We start from the raw sequence: 18,886 nt of genomic DNA on the forward strand, positions 1-18,886 counted from the left end.
TAAATTTATGGTAATAGATTATTTAAATTAATAACGATTTTTTTTTTAGTCTCTATTCAGGGCTAATGATACAACTGGTCCCTAATCTACTAAAACCCGTAGTGTTGAAAGGGTATTCTTGGAAGATGTGGCTAACAGTAAGTTTTTTGTTTGTTTGTTAATTGGCGCGACAGACCGTGGAGGTCCAAGGCCTCGGTTTCTTGACGTGGTTTTCATAGGGCTGGACCGTCACTCCCACGCCAGTAAGTGTAGTATTACAATATCGAGACTTTGGCGGTGGCTGCTTGTTGATCAGATATGAATAAGGTTAATTTTTTTTTAATAAATTCTAATTTACTTGGTGGACTTCCATTCTATATGGATTGCCTATAACCTTATATTCCATTTTTCAGTGTAAGACTTATAGTACAAGAGCCTGGGAGAAACAAAGGCAGTTATCTCACCCCAAATTTTTATTACTTTAATGAAAGTTATCTATAATTACTAGTCAAAATTGATGAGTCTGCCAAGTATAGTTAGGACTTAAAAGAACATTAATTTTTCATTTGGAGCTCTTATAACTTAAAAACAACACTAGAAAATCTAAGAGAACATTATTTAAAGAAGATAAAATTTGCTGAAATATTAGCCCTAAAAGAGCTATTTACGTTCAATAGTTGTTCTGACAATAAGTTTGATTTATGAAAAACTTCATTTCAGAAACCATTGGATGTACAGATGCCTGCCAGCACTCAAATTAAAGCTAGTAAAATTTTCTACAAAATAGTTTATTATGTTTATCTTTATAGGAGTAGTAATTTTTATGATATTTGAAAAAATAAATAAAATGCTAATTTCTAGTTGTTTGTATAATATGTTGGATTTTTGAAAAAATATATATCTAGATCCATAAGACGCACATATGTCTGGCAACACTCAAAATAAAGAAAATTAACTTAATATAAAGTAGTTTATGACTTTGTAGGGGAAGTAGTTTTTATGATATTCACATATGAATATAAATTTGACAAATAAAAATTTGTCCGAACAACTATAAATCAATTTGTTTTAGCAAATTTCATGTAAACTATTACTCCTACGAGGATAAAAACCATCAACTACTTTATAGCTCATTAAACTACCTTTAATGTGAGTGCTAACAGACATCTGTACGTCAAATGGTTTTTGATATATAAATTTTTCAAAATAAATTCACTAACTACTGATCTTTCAGTAAGTCCCATTTTTATGATTTTTTTTTAAAAAAAGCTATCTCGAAAACTATTTAACGTAAATAACTCTATTAGTGCTTACATTTTTGCACATTTACTCTTCTTTAAATGAGGTTCTCTTCGGTTTTCTTGTGTTGTTCCTACTTTTAAGGATATAGAGTTCCGAATGAAAAATTAGTTTTTATGGCTTTGAAACAGCCGCCATTTTTTATTCCTCCTAAATATACTTGAATTATTTCATAGAGGGGTCACAAAAAATAGTTGGTTCACAATCTTCGTCTTCACTGTCTGACTCATGATTTGATGTTTAAGGGCAAAAGTCCTCCTTGCAATATGTATTCCAGTCCATTATCAATAATGGTAATTCAAAGAACATTAGATAAAAAAAGATACCTTACATTACTGATGATGTTCGGAGTAACTTGAATCACCTGGACCCTACATTTTTATAGAACGATCTAAACTAAAACAAACAACTATATCTAATCCTCATTATTGACCTAAATATTGAGTGTAGTCTATTTATCTCACTCATTGTTCAAGAAGAGTGATTAAACTTTTTTCTTTAACTAATTATTAATTAAACTTGTACTTTCTTGAAATGTGTATTGAAAATGCACGTCTTTTCTAGGTAATTTATTTAATATTAAAATTGATTGAAATAACATAATTGAACGGCACACCCTGTGTAGTTCAATTTAATTACCAATGTTTCCATTTGATTAGCACAACTTACAAAAATGAATGTAATATGATATTGTAAGCAATCCCTATACATATTACAGAGCTGATTGGCTTGACAAGCTCGCTCACAGAAGATAAGGCTTGCTTTGTACATATTGATTAGACATGTACAAAGCAAGCCGATTAATTATGTTAACTAATACAATTTGTAAATGGACAAAGCTTCTGGTTGAATATTTAATTATTTTTTCGGTATACTAAAATTGGAAATTTATCCTTTGATAACTCTTTTTTTTTCTTTAGCAATCACATTCTTTTTTTTTCATCTTCTATAATAAAATGAGACTTTTTGCAAAATTCAGTCTTTCGTCATCTTTTCATTAGAAAATAATTTTTAGAACATAATAAAATCATAAGAATTATAGGATTAGTTTATATCCAAGGATAGTTTCTCTGTTTTAAATGTATATTTAAGCTACTAGAACCATTTTAATGATAATTTTCATGAAATCGATGATAAAAAATTTAAACTCAAAAGCTCAAAGTATGTAAAAATCGCAGATTGTATTAGCAATGTAGTTTTTGGTAGAATATAGATCAATAGTTCGTTTTAAAGTGGTGAATTTAAGTGTTAACTAGCAGAAAATTTAAAAAGGGGTATTGTTGCCACTTAAAATATTTTACATTTACAAAACATTAATAAAATATATGAATAGTGATTTATTAAGAAAGGAAAACAGATATTTAATGTTAAATAAAAAATAATGAATTCATTGAATCATCCTATAACAACAAATTTTTGAAACGTACTTCAAACCATATGGTACCTTATCTGTTTATTCAGTTAGCAGAAAAACTAATAACGTATCAATCACAAAGAAAACTGAAAATGAAATATTTGACTGGGTACTTTCTTACTTATATGATTCTCAATAACTGATTTTTAATCACTAAATCTGCCTGTATTTTTTCGTAACTCCACTTTTATTGGAGTGGAATTTAATTCATTGTATTACGATTACAATTACGTATTACAATTACAATGGTGTTTGCTTGTACGTGCTCACAAGCAGAAACTTAAAAGATGGGTTGGCCAAGTTGAAACTTTGAACTCCAAAACCTGACAAAGGTTAGGTATCCTAATTCGTATTAATAGGTGCAGCATCGTAGAAAAAAATTTTAAAAAAATTAAAATTAAACTACATTTCTTTCGCGGACTATATTCCCCAAATAAGGAATTTACGAATATCACGCCACACAAATTCGTATGAATATGCATCTAAAACTTAAAATTAATACTTATTTTTGAGTCTTTAAACCATTATTATTTTCTAATTTCTTTCTAATTATTGCTCTCCTGCCTCCATCCTGCTACTCGTTTTCTATTCCCTCAATTAAATACACATATCAAAGCCATTTTCTTATACTTTCTTCAATGGCATAGTACCATAAATTTTTAAGTATTTTATCGCACCATTTTCTTAATTAAAAAATAAGACTCCGATCTTTTAAAACTATAACTATGCCGAAATAAACAAGGAAGATAAGTGCAGACTAACACCAACTATTTCTATCTGTAATACGCAAGTAACCGGAGAAGTTAACATATTATTTTTGAAAGATGGAACAGTAAAAATTTATGAGAGCAGATCATAAAGAAATTCCGATGACAAAAAATATAATTAGAAATGTTTTACTTTGGTTAATTACAAAAACAGACCTATTGTAGGCTAAATTCCAATAAAAAGGCTAACCATTCAGTTTGATTGAAATTTAATTAACCTACTGCAATTGTTGGGATACTAAACCACAATACTCAACAGATATGCTGGTAAACCTATCCTATATATATAAGGTGTAAGCTTCATTAACAAGTTACATTTTTTTCAAAACATCTTTTTCAGGGTGAGTAAAAATCATTTAATTTTTTTTTTAATAATTTTCGAAAACTATAAAATTCTATTTCTGCTATGTAGTACAGATAATACAAAAATGAAAATTGAAATATCTATAAAGATAGAATGTGCTGAGATCAAATCTAAACGGACAAATTTTTATTCAATTATTTTTTTTTTATCCTTTAGATAGCCGAAATAAATTATAAACTATGAATATGTATAACTGTACTAATATATAAATGGTAGGTCATATTTCATCAGTTTTACGGGATGGAAAACTAATTTTTCAAGTTTCATTTTCTGATATGTGATAAAAAAATTGAGCCCTTTCCTCAGCTTTTCCTGCAAGAAGTTCACTGTAAGAAACTCCTACAACGCACCAACCAAGAAACTTTTCCAAGCTCTTCGCAAATACGCCTACCATCTAGCGTAGGGATGTAATATTCTACATCTCCATTACTGTCGAAACTTTTCACAACACCACTGAAGAAGGATGTTATTATGACAAATTTGTTCCATTTGTTATCTCATCCAAGATGTGTCTCTTTTATTTTCTGAGAAATAAATGAAATAATAATAATTTTACATTATTAAATATAAAATATTATCATATTTTGAATTGATAAATTTAATTTCAAAATATTAGCAAAACAAAGAGGAAGAATAATTATTCTTATAATGACGTGACACAGAAGTAAAAAAAAAAATTATTCTAAAATTTGTCAAATATAGATGGATATGATTATGGACATCGAATTAATTCATCCGATACAAGGAAATAACAAAATAATTATTTATTGGGTTAATTAACCTGAATAATAAATATACTGGTTTTTAACTTACAATTAATAAATTGATGCGGAAAAGCTTTAATCAATTATAAATACTATTGGAATATATTTATAATTTTACTTCAATTGACAGTGCATTTTTTCATTATGAAAATACTAATATCCGTAACAATACTATAATTTCAAGATTTTTTATTTAAGGTATCGAGCTATACCTTTGAACAAAAGTTTTATTAATCTTATATCAAATTAATCCTATCTGTTGCAACAAACTAATTTAAAATTTTCTTATTAGAAAAACAAAATGTGGTAAGTATTGTTCAATTTGAACTTAATCACTTATTTTTTAAATTTACTTACCCAGAATTTCAAGTACTCAAATTTGACCTAAAATAAAATATCGTTTCTATTATCATTTATATAAATAACGCACCACAATAAATTATCAACTGGCTCAGATCGATCAGTGTTAACAAGCGCAATCAGAGCCTTCTTTTCCCTGTCAACAATACTCAAATCCCGAAAAATCTGAAGCTAAAGGTGTACAATGACATGATTAAACCAACTCTGTTATACAGCTGTGAGACCAGATCTCTAACAGGTGCCCTAGAAAGCAGAATTGTGAGCTTAGAAAGGAAAGTCCTCCTTACTTAATTAGAGGCGTATTCTGCGATCAGAGCCTTAACACATGAAGGAGAAGAACTAATAGTAAATTGCTTGCATTGGTCAGTCAATATCTCATGATATGGAGGACAAGGAGGCCAAGATGGGCGGGACCTGTGGCTCGAAGCAATTCATCTGGACGCCTCTACACACCGATGGATGCCAGTAAAGTTGGCAAGAGATTAACATTGAAGGCAAAAAGAAGTTGGAGGGATAGAAAAAAACAAAGATACGAAAAACCTGCATTCGACAAACTGGAAAGCAGTAACCTAAGACAAACAGGCATAGAGAAGGCTGGTTCGGGCGGCCAAAGATTTTCAAGAACATAGAGCCAACCGAAAAAAAAGGAACACATATCATAGTTCATATATCAGTCATACAGTCTATTATGAAATGTTTCTAATCAATCATTTTTATGTTTTTAAAGAAAAAGAGTATACGGCAGTGGCTACGAATCAAAAACTACTTTTAATGAAAAAAAAAAAATAGAAAGTTTACTGAAATTTAGGAAGTTTACTGTTAAAATTAACAGTGATCATATCATACATTGAGTGTGATGCCGTAAACAAATCAAGTTTTGAACCACTACCTACCGTTTCGACATGTCAGGATATAGAGGTTCCATCAGACACTTGTTTGATGGACAAAAATTTGACTCAGTTGGAAGTGGACGTAATGACGTAATTACTTGACGATTCTTCGCTACTAATTATATGCTCCCTATCTTCACAGATACTCCCGATTCATTAAAAGCAAGATGCTCCTTCTTCAAAATCCGTAAGCTTGCAAGCAAAATCCGTAAGCTTAAAATTAGATGCAGACATCACACAACCCTTATTTACCACCCTCAGGTGAATTAATCCTTGTATAATTCAAAACAGCTATTTCATTACTATTCAAAATTATTGAGGTCAGGCACATTCAGCTATTCCCGATGTTTCAGTCTTTTTTAAGTGGTTACGTCAAAATAATTTTCTCTTTCAAATTCAAATCCTTGCAAAGCTGATATATATTTATTTTATATTGCTGCTAACATTGAGAGATGCTTTATTATTTCATAAAACAAAATTAAAAGTATTAAAAGAATTTCTAAAAATTCAGAATTTAAGCACTGTCATACTATTGCAATGAGGATTACACCAAACTGATATTAAATATCACTATCACTTCATATTCCGAGTTTAATTTAAATTCGAAAAATTCTTGACTTCAGATTGAAAATCTATTCTGACTGACTTGAAGTAGCATTTCCGGGCTGTCGATTTTATCGAAAAACTTTCTGTAACTTACTTTCGTTTTTGAGCTAGGATGTTCAAATACACACATCCCAATTTTTTATAGTGAGACAGTTATTTGAACACAGAGACATCAAAAAGTGCATTTCTGTCTAAAACTCGGAAATCAAAATTTTGCACGATCCCTTTCTATATATTCTATATAGGTGAAAGTAAAAAATACTTTTGTACTTAATCGAAACAAGTAGTTTTTTCTTATGTTAATTTATGACTGAAGTGATTTTGTATTACCTATCAAAGTATATGTCCATTTAAAATATTATAAGGATTAACATTCATTCCCATTCGAAAGAAGCAAAAATAAAAAAATAAATTCTGATATTTTGTTATCATTTTTTACAATAAAGTTTTTGGTTTCATTTTGTAGTATACTAATAATAAATATAATAAGCATCCATCGGAAATATAAGTTTATCTGCATTCAATGCTGAAAGGAGAAATAAGAAAAACTGATCCGCGCACTTCCACTTGAAGCGATCTCAGTCAAAATTAATCCTTGGTCGTTTTAAAACATCTTTTTTTAATTATTCAGGATCTCTAGAATCTCCGCTACTTTTTTATATTTAAAGATTTAACAAAATTCTACTATTGCTATATTTTCGAGTTTCATGGTTGGTGTAACACTTGTTACTATAAACATGAAAATATTTATTTTCTCCTTTAAATAGTTTTAAAATTCTTTCATGTGGCATATTTTATCATTTCTAACATATTATTATTCATATTAAAAACTTATATTGATATACATGCCAGACATTTAGCATATAATTTAAACAATTTGATTTTAACCATTCCAGACCTGCCCGATAGTGGTCCTAGCCTGCAGCTGGAGAGGCCAGCGGACTCGTACAACCCAGGGGACACCCTCAGGGCCAATTGCAGCGTACCCCCTTCGAAGCCCGCTCCCATCCTCACCTTCACAATCAACGGTAACCCGGTAAGAGTTTATTTTATTACATCCAATTATAAATAAACTTAATGACTTTTGAATAATGTTATATAACGCATTCCATGCTTCTGTATATCCGCTGTTCAAAGATGGTTAGGGGCTCTAGACACAGCATTTATTCCTGTTATAAATTTAGTTTATTTATTGAACGGAAGATGGTCCCGGTGTGTTCAAAGAATAAACTCAAAGAGTAATAAAAATATTTGATGTATGCCTACTAGTACAAAAAGACAATTATCTCACCCCAATTTTTGATTACTTTAATGAAAACTATGTATGATTACTAGTCAGAATTGACGAGTTCGCCAAGTATAGGTAGGGGGAATGAAAAATGGCGCCTGTTTCAAAACCTTAAAAAAACATTAATTTTTCATTCGGAGCTCTATATCTTTAAAACTACCAACACCACTAGAAAATCTAAGAGAACATTATTTAAAGAAGAGTAACTTTGCTAAAATATTAGCCGGAAAAGAGCTATTTACGTCCAATAGTTCTCGGGATATAGCTTTTTAAAAAGCAAATTTTCTTTTAAAAAACGACTGAAAATTTAGAGGTTAGTTAATTTATTTTGAGAATTCTATGTCTCAGGAATTGTGTGACGTACAGATATTAGCACTCAAACTAAATCTAGTTTAATGGACTATAAAGAAGTTTTATGACCTTTACCTTCGTAGGAATAGTAGTTTTCATGATATTTGCTAAAATAAATTGATTTATAGTTGTTCGGACAATAACTTTGATTTATGAAAAACTTCATTTCAGAAACCATTGGACGTACAGGAAGTACGATGTCTGCCAACGCTCAAATTAAAGCTAGTTAAATTTACTACAAAAACTTTACTTATGTTTATCTTTGTAGGAGTAGTAGTTTTTATGATATTTGACAAAATAAACTCACAAAATGTTAGCTTCTAGTTGATCGTATAAAATGTTGGATTTTTGAAAAATATATCTCTAGATCCATAAGACGCACATATGTCTGCCAACACTCAAAATAAGGGAAATTTAACTTACTATAAGGCAGTTTATGACACTTATCATCGAAGGGGTAGTAGTTTTTATGATATTCACATTTGAATTTAAATTTGACAAATGAAAATTTGTCCGAACAAATATAAATCAATTTATTTTAGCAAATTTCATGTAAGCTATTACTCCTACGAAGATAAACATTATAAACTTCTTTATAGCTCATTAAACTAGCTTTAATTTGAGTGCTAATAGACATCTGCCCGTCAAATGATTTTTGAGATATAAATTTTTCAAAATAAATTCACTAACTACTGATCTGTCAGTACGTCCCATACGACATTTTTATGAAATGTTGATTTTTAAAAAGCTATATTTCGAAAACTATTTGACGTAAATAACTCTATTAGGGTTCATATTTAAGCAAATTTACTCTTCTTTGAATGATGTTCTCTTAGGCTTTCTTGTGTTGTTCCTACTTTTTAAGATATAGAGCTCCGAATGAAAAATTGGTTTTTTTTTATCGCTTTGAAACAGCCGCCATTTTTTATTCTCCCTACCTATACTTGGCAGACTCATCAATTTTGACTATTAATTATACATAGTTTTCATTAGAATAATCAAAAATTGTAATATTACAGATAACTGCCTTTTTTCTCCTCTAGGGCTCTTTACTATACGTTTTGCTCTTCGTTGTAGTGCTTCAACAGGGTTAAAAAAGAAACAACTGAAACAAACAAGAAATAATGTAACAAAATAAGAAAACGATAACATGGAATTAAATTAGACAAAGGTGTGGCTAAATTATAATTTAAAATATGTAGAAAATTTATATAAAACTGAACAAAGTAAATTAAAGAAAAAAGAATAAAATGTACAGTGAATCGTCAAATTATAAAAATGTTAATTAATGAAAACAGAAATAATAACAAAAGAAATATAAATATACAGTATGCACTAAAAGACAGAAAAAGGGGAATAAGAATACTCTTTATTTTTTCATTAATTTTTAATCTACTTAATCATAATTAGCCTCACTTTTGTTTAATTTGTTTTATGTTATCATTTTCTCATTTTGTTTCCCTTTTTCGTGTTTGTAATTTTTTTGACCTGATGCAGCCCTGTAACATTGGGTGAAATGTTTGCTCACATTAAATACAAAAAACTATTATTTACTGTGATAAACAGACCTATTTGGACATACGGTATTGAATTTAAGAGCTCCATCAAACCACCAAAATCTTCCCGGATCCAATTCTTACAATCCAAAATCCTTCAGGCTTGTTATTACGTCACGAATAAACTCATCCATATAACTTAACATCCCATTCGTTCCATATTTGGGCCGAAATAGATTTACCTCCTTCCATTCCAAAATCCGTTAATTCTTAAACTATCATCCTTAATATTTCCTGATAATCCTCCGAGTCATCTGAAAAGAAGGTGGTCACGAGATCTACCTGTTTTATTACTATCTGAGTTTTTTCTTTGACCGTTTAATCAGTTTCTTTTTGATTGACCGAATGTAGTAATAAAAGGAAGGACCATCTTTGACTCTCGGTTCTTCAACGACTTTCCAATATTTTATTTATTATGTGCCACTCGGCCTCTTCAGAAGCTAAAAATCATGCTGAAGGTGTAAGGTAAGGTTCTTACTAACCTCATATATACTAGTAATAGTATATATCAAATAGTAATAGTATATATATAGTAAAATATCAATTTGTATCAACAATATATGGAGCCAGTGGATATATGTAGAGCTGATTGAAATCGACAAGAATGTTGATATTGTCCAAGCTATCGATTGACTTCATAAAGACAGGAAATCACGAGGATGACAGAGAATCAGATAGCAAAGAAGGTTCTAGATGAAATGATCTACATAAAGAGAAGACTGGGCAGACCTCAACTTGGCTAGGGAGATGGAGAGGTTAAGGATGCTTAGGCGATCTTAGGCTTCCACAATTAATGAGCGGTAGCACTTCAGAGAGACGAATGGCGGTCCGAAACTAGAGCAGGTGTTGATTGACCCCTGGGTTGTAGTGCCATCGATGGATGGCCGTTATCATTTAGTTACAACCTAACTAAATTAAATCAATATGATTTTTATCCTTAAATCATGACTAAGCATTCATAAAATAAACACGATTGGCAAACTTAGTGATATAACAATAGTAATAATAATTTAAAAATAGGCAGAAAATAAAGTGGACTGTGAAATTTAGTTAAATTTTGAAATAAATTTCGAAAAATAGTGGTATTTTAAGAATTATTATAGATGAAAGGAATATGGTCCGGGTGCGGTCAAAAAAAAAACTCAAATAGTAGAATATACTATTTTATTGAGCCAACGTTTCGCCCCACGTTGCAGGGCTTCGTCAGGGCTAAAAAAGATACAAACACATAGTTACAAAAGGAAAACAAAAACATAAGTGTAAACTAACAGGGGTATAAAATGTTAAAAAGTAAGATATAATAAGAAAAATTAAAGGTAGTAAATAGTAAATGTAAAGGGTAATAGTAACAGACAGATAAGAAAAGAAATATTAAAGAAAATACAAATAAAGAGATGTAAAAAGAAAAAAGAATACAAATCAAATGATGAGACAGAATGCATACCTATTTTGACGGCAGTCAAAACAAAAATGACCGTTGGTATTGGGAGGAGTAGGGAAGCCAATGATCCCACAATAACGAAAATAATTTGTAAAGTAAACATGATAGAACAGTACTTAAATTAGGTGAACAATAAATGGAAATATACGTTAAATACATACATTAAAACAGATAGAAAAACAAAGGAAAAGTAAAGTATAAAATAATGGGATACAATGTGTGTAAGTAATTAAGAAAAAATATATATCAAAAGAGCGGGGATACAGCCTAGTGTAAAATATAATAGAAAATTAATAATAAAGTAATTAATATAAGTACACTTAAGGAGATAACAGATTAGAGATCTTCCCCAGAGAAAAGGAGATTTTCCTTTTGTAACTATGTGTTTGTATCTTTTTTAGCCCTGACGAAGCCCTGCAACGTGGGGCGAAACGTTGGCTCAATAAAATAGTATATTCTACTATTTGAGTATTTTTTTTTTACCGCACCCGGACCATATTCCTTTCATCTTTACACTCGATCAATCAATATCTTCCACCAAGAATTATTATAATGAGGAATAAAGAAATATCGAAAAAATTCCGCCATCTGACTGCTTTGGTTAGCTCCACAACGACTGTTAACCTCTGATCACAATACAAATATTAAATAAATAGCAAGCAACTTGGACCAAGACAACGAAAAAAAAATTAAGAGTACAGTACTCGCACGTAAGACATCCATCCAAAGCTGCAGGCGACATGAAGCAGTGCCGACTAGATTACGAATTAAACAAACTTGACTATCCCAACAATACTTACTGTCAGTAACATCTAGATAGTACAATATACTGCTAGTTGTTCACCACATACTAAAATTTGACGGGCTGATATGACCGGATTGATACCGTATTGACTTATTTACATCAATTAATGTTATCGAATATTCATATTTCATATTTCATTTTATTTACTTATATTTTATTAATATTAAGTGTTGCATTATATTCTAGTATAGATATAATGATATTAGGAATGTACCCGAAAGGTCAGTCAATATGCATAGGCGAACATCATCATTGCTGTGGATTGCTTCGTGTTGCGTTAATTAAAAAAAAAAAAAAAGAAAGCAGTAATCCTAAAAATTATTGAAAAAAAATTCGTGGCACAATGGATAGGAAAGGCGGGAAAATTAATAATTTAATAAATTATCAAAACAAGCTAAATCACAAACAAATTTAAGAACGGTTAAAATTAGAGGAATCTCCAAAATACTGAAATAACAAAAAAATCAACAAATTATAAAACTTGAAAGTAAAAATAAGAGAGAATTTAAAATTTAAACATTTAAGAAATTGTTAAAATGTGTGGAGAATAGTAAAATGTTTAGTTATTGACAAAAGACGTTTTGGGTGTTTTCATAACCTAGGTAGTTTTTTTATCCAATTTTACAATTTTAAAAGTAAATATTTAATTGAATTTGATTGTTGATGGTTGTAGAGAAATATGGTTTTAAAGTTGTCAGGAGAAAATTTGAGAAATCGGAAAAATAATTTGAATGATAATTATAAATTACTTTGAAAAGAATCGAAATGGCGAAAATCACAATAATTGAAATTTACTTAAATTATATAAATTTAGACAATTAGAGTATACACAAAGCAGGCATAGTCTTTAAAACCACAACCATATCGAAAATTATGAATATTAGTGAAATTGCATAAATTTACAATATATAGTACGGAAAATATAGTGAAAAATGAATTTCCATTTATTGCTAATTTTTTTCTGCGAATTGATATGTTCCAGGGAAAAAACTGGGTATTAGTTATTCTGGGTGGTTTAAAGCAACGAGTTAATCTGACAGTTGTAAAAAAAAAATACAGAACCAAAAATAGGGTATTTTTCCATTCACCGCCCCTCCCCCTACTCACCATAATCTGAAGGAAAAGTGGTGCAAATGTAACAACTGATATGTATTGACCTTTTGACAATCCTGGGTATTATTAAGGTGTTTCGTCATCTGCCCCTATACCTGGTCAGAGTATCCTTCTAGGAACCTTTTTGTGCGTCCCCGGATATGAAAACATCTGTGTTAAGTTTGCCACATTACCAGAGTCCCCTGAGAAAATTAGATTTGCTAACCTTTAAGTGTTGTAACAAAAATGACAGATTTTGACGAGGAACCAGAATCAAATTAAGCAGATGCAGGCCCTTCCTGGACATTTCAAACTTTACCACCCACTCTAGGGCCTGGGGAGGGGGGCCCCTACCTTGCGAGCGTTCTGTCACCTCCGGCCAATGAGGAGTTAGATTCAAAAATAAGGTAACGCCCCAAAAGGGAAGTGGGAGGAAAGACACAGGAGAACTAGATCAGGAAAAAGAACAGTCAAGAGGAAGGCTGAGACGAGATAGGACCAGGCTTCAGAAGCCGAAGCGAAGCAAGTTGCACTTCGACCAAACGAAGTCGTGAGAAGGGCCACGAGACCTGGACATCCCTTATGAACAAGACGACACCTACAGAACTACATCCCACGGCATCAGCAGCTATAAGTATAAAGTAAATAATCATTAATAATGTAATAACCGATATTTTATGGCAACCATTTATTTGAATCATTACAACCATTTTAATCATAGTAATAAATTGTAAATAAATACTTAGTTTCTTTATGTAGTTTATATACTATTATGTAACCCAATATACCACCCTTTATTATACTATATAATTATTAGTAACAACATTTTTTAAATATAAAGGTATTTAATTGGTAAACTGGTAAACACACAAATAGCCTTTGGAAAAGAATCCAATTATAATAATACTTTTTAGGACATAATATATAATTAATTAATTTATTTATTTTTGGATAATTGCCTTCAGCGATTATCCTCGCATCCGGATTATATCTCAAGTCAGTACATAGCACAACACTTTTCCTTACACCATAACATCGATTTGATTTGCGTCACAAAAACATGGTGTTCTATTATTAACACTATTTTATCTAATAGATTTGACTATTGAGAATGCTGATAAGGTCACAACTCAATATTTTCAAAAAAGTGAGTTGCACCACATTTCCTTTCACCGCCTATTATGATCTTCATCTAATCCCTTCTAGTTTAGCCAGTAATATATTTTCTTTGTTATTATATATTACACAAATGTAGACCTGTATTTTTATTTATATTGAAACTATAATCTCTTTTTTTTTTTACTTTCAGCAACCAAATTCTGAAATGACATCAACTTGTTTGTTAATGCATGGCTGTATAGAGTTTTACTGAGAAAACTGTCCTAAAATACTGTCCCTTTGCCAAAATGATTGACTGCCTCTCGATGCCTGAGCCCTTAGCTTGCCATTACTGTAATGAAACAGGAAAAATTAGATTCTGGTTTAGCTCTGGCGGTATCAAAGTTGATTCTTCCTGCCCTCCTCCCCTCGTGCGGATACCCAACTTCTAAAAGTAATACATCAAAGGCTCCTTTACATTTTCCAATACTTTTTTTTTAAATTTATTAGATACTCCATTCGCCTGAGGTTCCCTCAGTTGTATCGGTTTTCGCATATGTATACTAAACCTGTTTCAGGTCAGTGATTTGCAGCATCTTCAGGACTTTGTAATTATATGCATTAATATTAATATATATTTATATTAAATATTTAAAAAAAAACTGAAATGTTCTTTTTTAATAGTATTCATTACTAGAGTGGTTGCTTAAAGTATAATTATAAGTTGCTTGTACTGGTCTTTAAATTGAATATAAAAGTTGCATGATTCCGTTAAGAATATTAACATTTGCTATATAATAATTATAACTTTTATTACACCAATTTCGATGATCCAAATTTACTCTCAACTTTATATTACAAAACTGCCAAAGTTTCGGCCCCTAGGCCATTTTCAAGGAAACGACTTCAAACATTGAATTGTCACAATTTATTTCAAATGTGGTTTGAATGCGAATAGCCATTTTATAAAATTTAATTTAAACTGTTACAATATTAATTTAATATTTATTTTCGTTTTTGAAGATATATGACAAGGGCAATTAGCCTGCAAAAGAAATAAATTTCAAATAAATTGTGACTATTTAATTATTGAGGTTGTCCCCTTGAAAACGGCACAGGGCCGAAAGGTTGGGCGTTTTAAAATAATAAGTTGAAAGTAAATTTGGACCATTGAAGTTGGTATTATTATAAAGAATAATCACTCTCAAACAATTAATTAATAAATTCATTAATTCATTAATAAAAGTATTTCAGGTTTGAAAAAAGTTAGTTCGCTATCTAATTAATATTACATAATGTATACTGGTATAGAAACTGGCCAGATGGTAGCCCTTTGTTAGATCTTAATGAGGAGATATCGGAGTGTTTCCTGCTAAAGATTTAGAGGATTGTTATTGAGAACATATGGAGAATTAAGTTTGAATCTAGGTAGTTACAGGAAATGTGATAATATGATATAAAGATAGTATACGTACGTACCTATACCTAGGCCGTTGTTTTTTAGGGAGTTAGCATCCTGGTAACTTCAGCAGTACCGGTTCTATTCCGGCCTGGGCGAGTTGACTTCTATTTCTTGGCGGTCCAAGGGAATGTAAACTCTACCCTCTCATTCTAGTTAGAATAGGATGGCAACCTACAGAATAACTCCCTACCCTCCTCTGTATATCAGATATAATCAGAAATGGGTTAACAAAAAAGGACAAAAAATTATCAGTATACATGATGAAACAAAAAAAAAAACATATAAAAGAGAATGATAAACTTGGAGAATACTTCACGCATATTATTAGGATATCAGTCAGTAATGACAATCATTCTGAAATATATCAATTTTACATCTTCCATTTTGACTTTGTAATTAATTTTTCTTATTTCATCAGAATATTTCTCATCATCCCTCATCATTTTATCGAATCCAGCTCTACTCATGCATTCATTATTAAATCATACCGACTCTGCAGCGTTTGTGCATCATTTTTTTTAGTAATCCAATTACTTTCGATTTGTGATAACCTAATTAGACGTATTTTTGAACTACTTGATTAGATATCTCTGAGTATTTTACAAATTCAATAAGCCACAGGACTCATTCCAATGTCACGGAGAAACCGTGTATTAAAAAAAAAACTCCGACAGACTGAATAAATAAATAGATGGACGACAAAGGAATATCAGTTCAATTAACTTCATTAATTGAGAGACTACTTTGCATTTTCAATGAAAGGATAAAAATAAATGAATATATAACCAATGCACATAAAACGTGAGCTGAATAAATGATCACTTGAGTAACTCTCTTTTCATATTTGAACTTCGGCAAAAAAATTAACAGTTCAATTTTTTTTCTCAGTAATTTGTTAGGCTTTAATAATTAACTGTAAATAATTTATACCGAAATGTAATTAACTGAAATATTGCATAAGCTGGCAATCACCATTTCTGTGATTTATTTATGTCGTTTGCTTGTAATTGGTCAATTATATTTATTGTTCTATAAATTTAATTAAACATTACTGGAGACAGAACTATCTTCTGCGATTATTTTCTTTGGTTAAAAAATGAATACAAATATAATGGATTATAAAATACAATAGTTGGTTAAAAAATTAAATAAAGGCCGTTATACCACTGAATTAATGAGCACATTTATTTAATTTCAATGGCGTTTTAGCCTTCATCTTCAGGTCTTTCCTTTAGAAGATTTCCAAAAGTAATCTTATAATTACACTAAATAATTAACTAGCATTAATTAAGCACATCTAATTCCATGTTTTAAACTTTATGATTTATGATTAGTACTGTAATAATTTCACGGGAAAACCTAGTTCTTCACTTATACAGAGGACAAGAGTACGAGCAAATCACTAGGCCGCCGACTGTTTAGAATGCAATATACTCATATATATATATATATTTATTTATTTTTTTTTTTTTTTTTTTTTTTTTTTTTTTTTTTTTTTTTTTTTTTTATGGCCCCTTTTCTGCTCATACGGGAGGGTTAATATTTACAAGTTACTACCCTATTCTTATCATGGTGGGGGTCAGGTTTTCATTTCATGAGACCACCACAGAAATAAAAGTCAACCCCCACACCGGATTCGAACCGATGCCACAGTCAACAGTTGACGCTTTAACTTGCTCGGCTACGAACGGCCCCCATATTCCTATGACAACGTATAGCCACCGTGGGCGTGGCCTTTTTGGCTTCACTGATTCTTTGAAGGAGAGTAGGATTATCCCACTACCCTCACTCTGATATATATACCATTCTAATATTTCATAAGGTTATGGTATTTATTGATTTATGTGAAAGAGTATTGTATTAATGAAGTTCTGTCAAGTTATTAAATGTTCTTTCTTTTTTTTTAAAGCTTTTAAAATCATACTCAGTTCATTATCTATTTAAAACTTTTGGTTAGTAATGAAATCTGCACATGTATTATCTTATGCATTATTTAAATCATATGTAAAGTTACACACATTAAAGCAGAGTTTGTCACTACTTGATTACTTATTTAATTTTGAGTAAAAAATTATATACTTATAAATCTTGAGCACTAAAAAATTACGATTACTTTTGTAATCTATTACAAACTTGTGATCAATCATTTATTGAACTAGACTACTATTTGTTTGATAATTTTGTGATATATCGTTATCAATTTTTTTCAATTGAAATTAAATTTATTTATAAAATTGGTTCAAACAATACATGATCATTACATATAATGTCAAATTAAGTATACACTTGCGCAATTTTTTTTTTCATTAAGTATGCCTCTACCTTTATTTTGTACTAACTTTATGACACATATGTATCATTTTATTCCATATAATACAAGACTTTAGAAAGTAAAATTTATTTCCTTCAACAAGAAATACCTTAATAAGATAAATATATTGCATAAAAAATAGTAAGATCTATTTAAAGTACTGAATGATGACTACAATTTTTTCAGGTTTACTCGTTTTATTTTTTTTCTTTATTATAAATATTAGTATTCTAATTAAGTATGAATTATCCGTGCTAAAAGTTTAATATTTTATAAAACTCAAATATTTTGAGTACAAGTAATCGTAAATATTTAGTTACTTGGTTTTAGTAGTACATAGTCCTTTATCTATGACTCCTGTATATAACAATGCTTAATTATATTTCGCATACATTATAATAATTTATTAAAGAACAAACTTATTAATACTTTATAGTTTTCAAAATATTATAAATAATATTGACAGTACTATAAAAATAAATTAGCAACAACTGTAAATCACACTAACTTTTGTTGAACCACCTTTGGTATGGATGGTGTTCCATTCGTCTTCAACTGAAAATAAAAAAAAAAATCTTGACGGATAAGCCTCGTAAGCGGCGAGGAAATTGGGCGGCTAGGCTGCGCCCTTCGGCGGAAACTGACGAAGGAGAGGGGGGATTTATTAGCTCAAAGGGGGGCCATAGATCTCTGAACGAGGAGTCAGCGGGACCCAGAGGCCTTGAAAATAAACTATTTTTGAGGGCCATGAATGCAAACTGGGGTCTAATAGCAGCTTGAGGCTTATCGCGGATAAATACACTTTACTTCGGTAAAGACCTTCGGGCCGTTCTGTCTCATTATCCCAAGTCACATCCTTTTCTTCTCACTTAAGAGGAATAAAATTTCGATTCAAATATTATGTATATACATATTTAGTTATTTATTCTGCTCACTATTGAAAAATTTTCGTTTAATTTATTTATTAAAATTTATAAATCTATCCTGAAATACTAGAGAGGGGGGAGAGAGAGAGGGAGAGAGAGAGAGAGAGAGAGAG

The 18,886-nt window shown here is 30.4% G+C and overlaps 1 protein-coding gene across 1 annotated transcript in view; it reads left to right on the top strand.

Annotated features, from left to right (window-relative positions):
* Positions 1–18,886, top strand: part of LOC136795381 (uncharacterized) — a 678,193-nt gene that overhangs the window by 646,819 nt on the left and 12,488 nt on the right. Inside the window, exon 4 of the mRNA XM_067045741.1 lies at positions 7,340–7,479. Within this exon, the coding sequence (XP_066901842.1) occupies positions 7,340–7,479 (140 nt within the window). The remainder of the gene's footprint in view (positions 1–7,339; positions 7,480–18,886) is intronic.

Source organism: Halyomorpha halys, unplaced genomic scaffold (genome assembly GCF_000696795.3).
Source record: "Halyomorpha halys isolate HHAL.00 unplaced genomic scaffold, Hhal_1.1 Scaffold420.1, whole genome shotgun sequence".
NCBI lineage: Eukaryota > Metazoa > Arthropoda > Insecta > Hemiptera > Pentatomidae > Halyomorpha > Halyomorpha halys.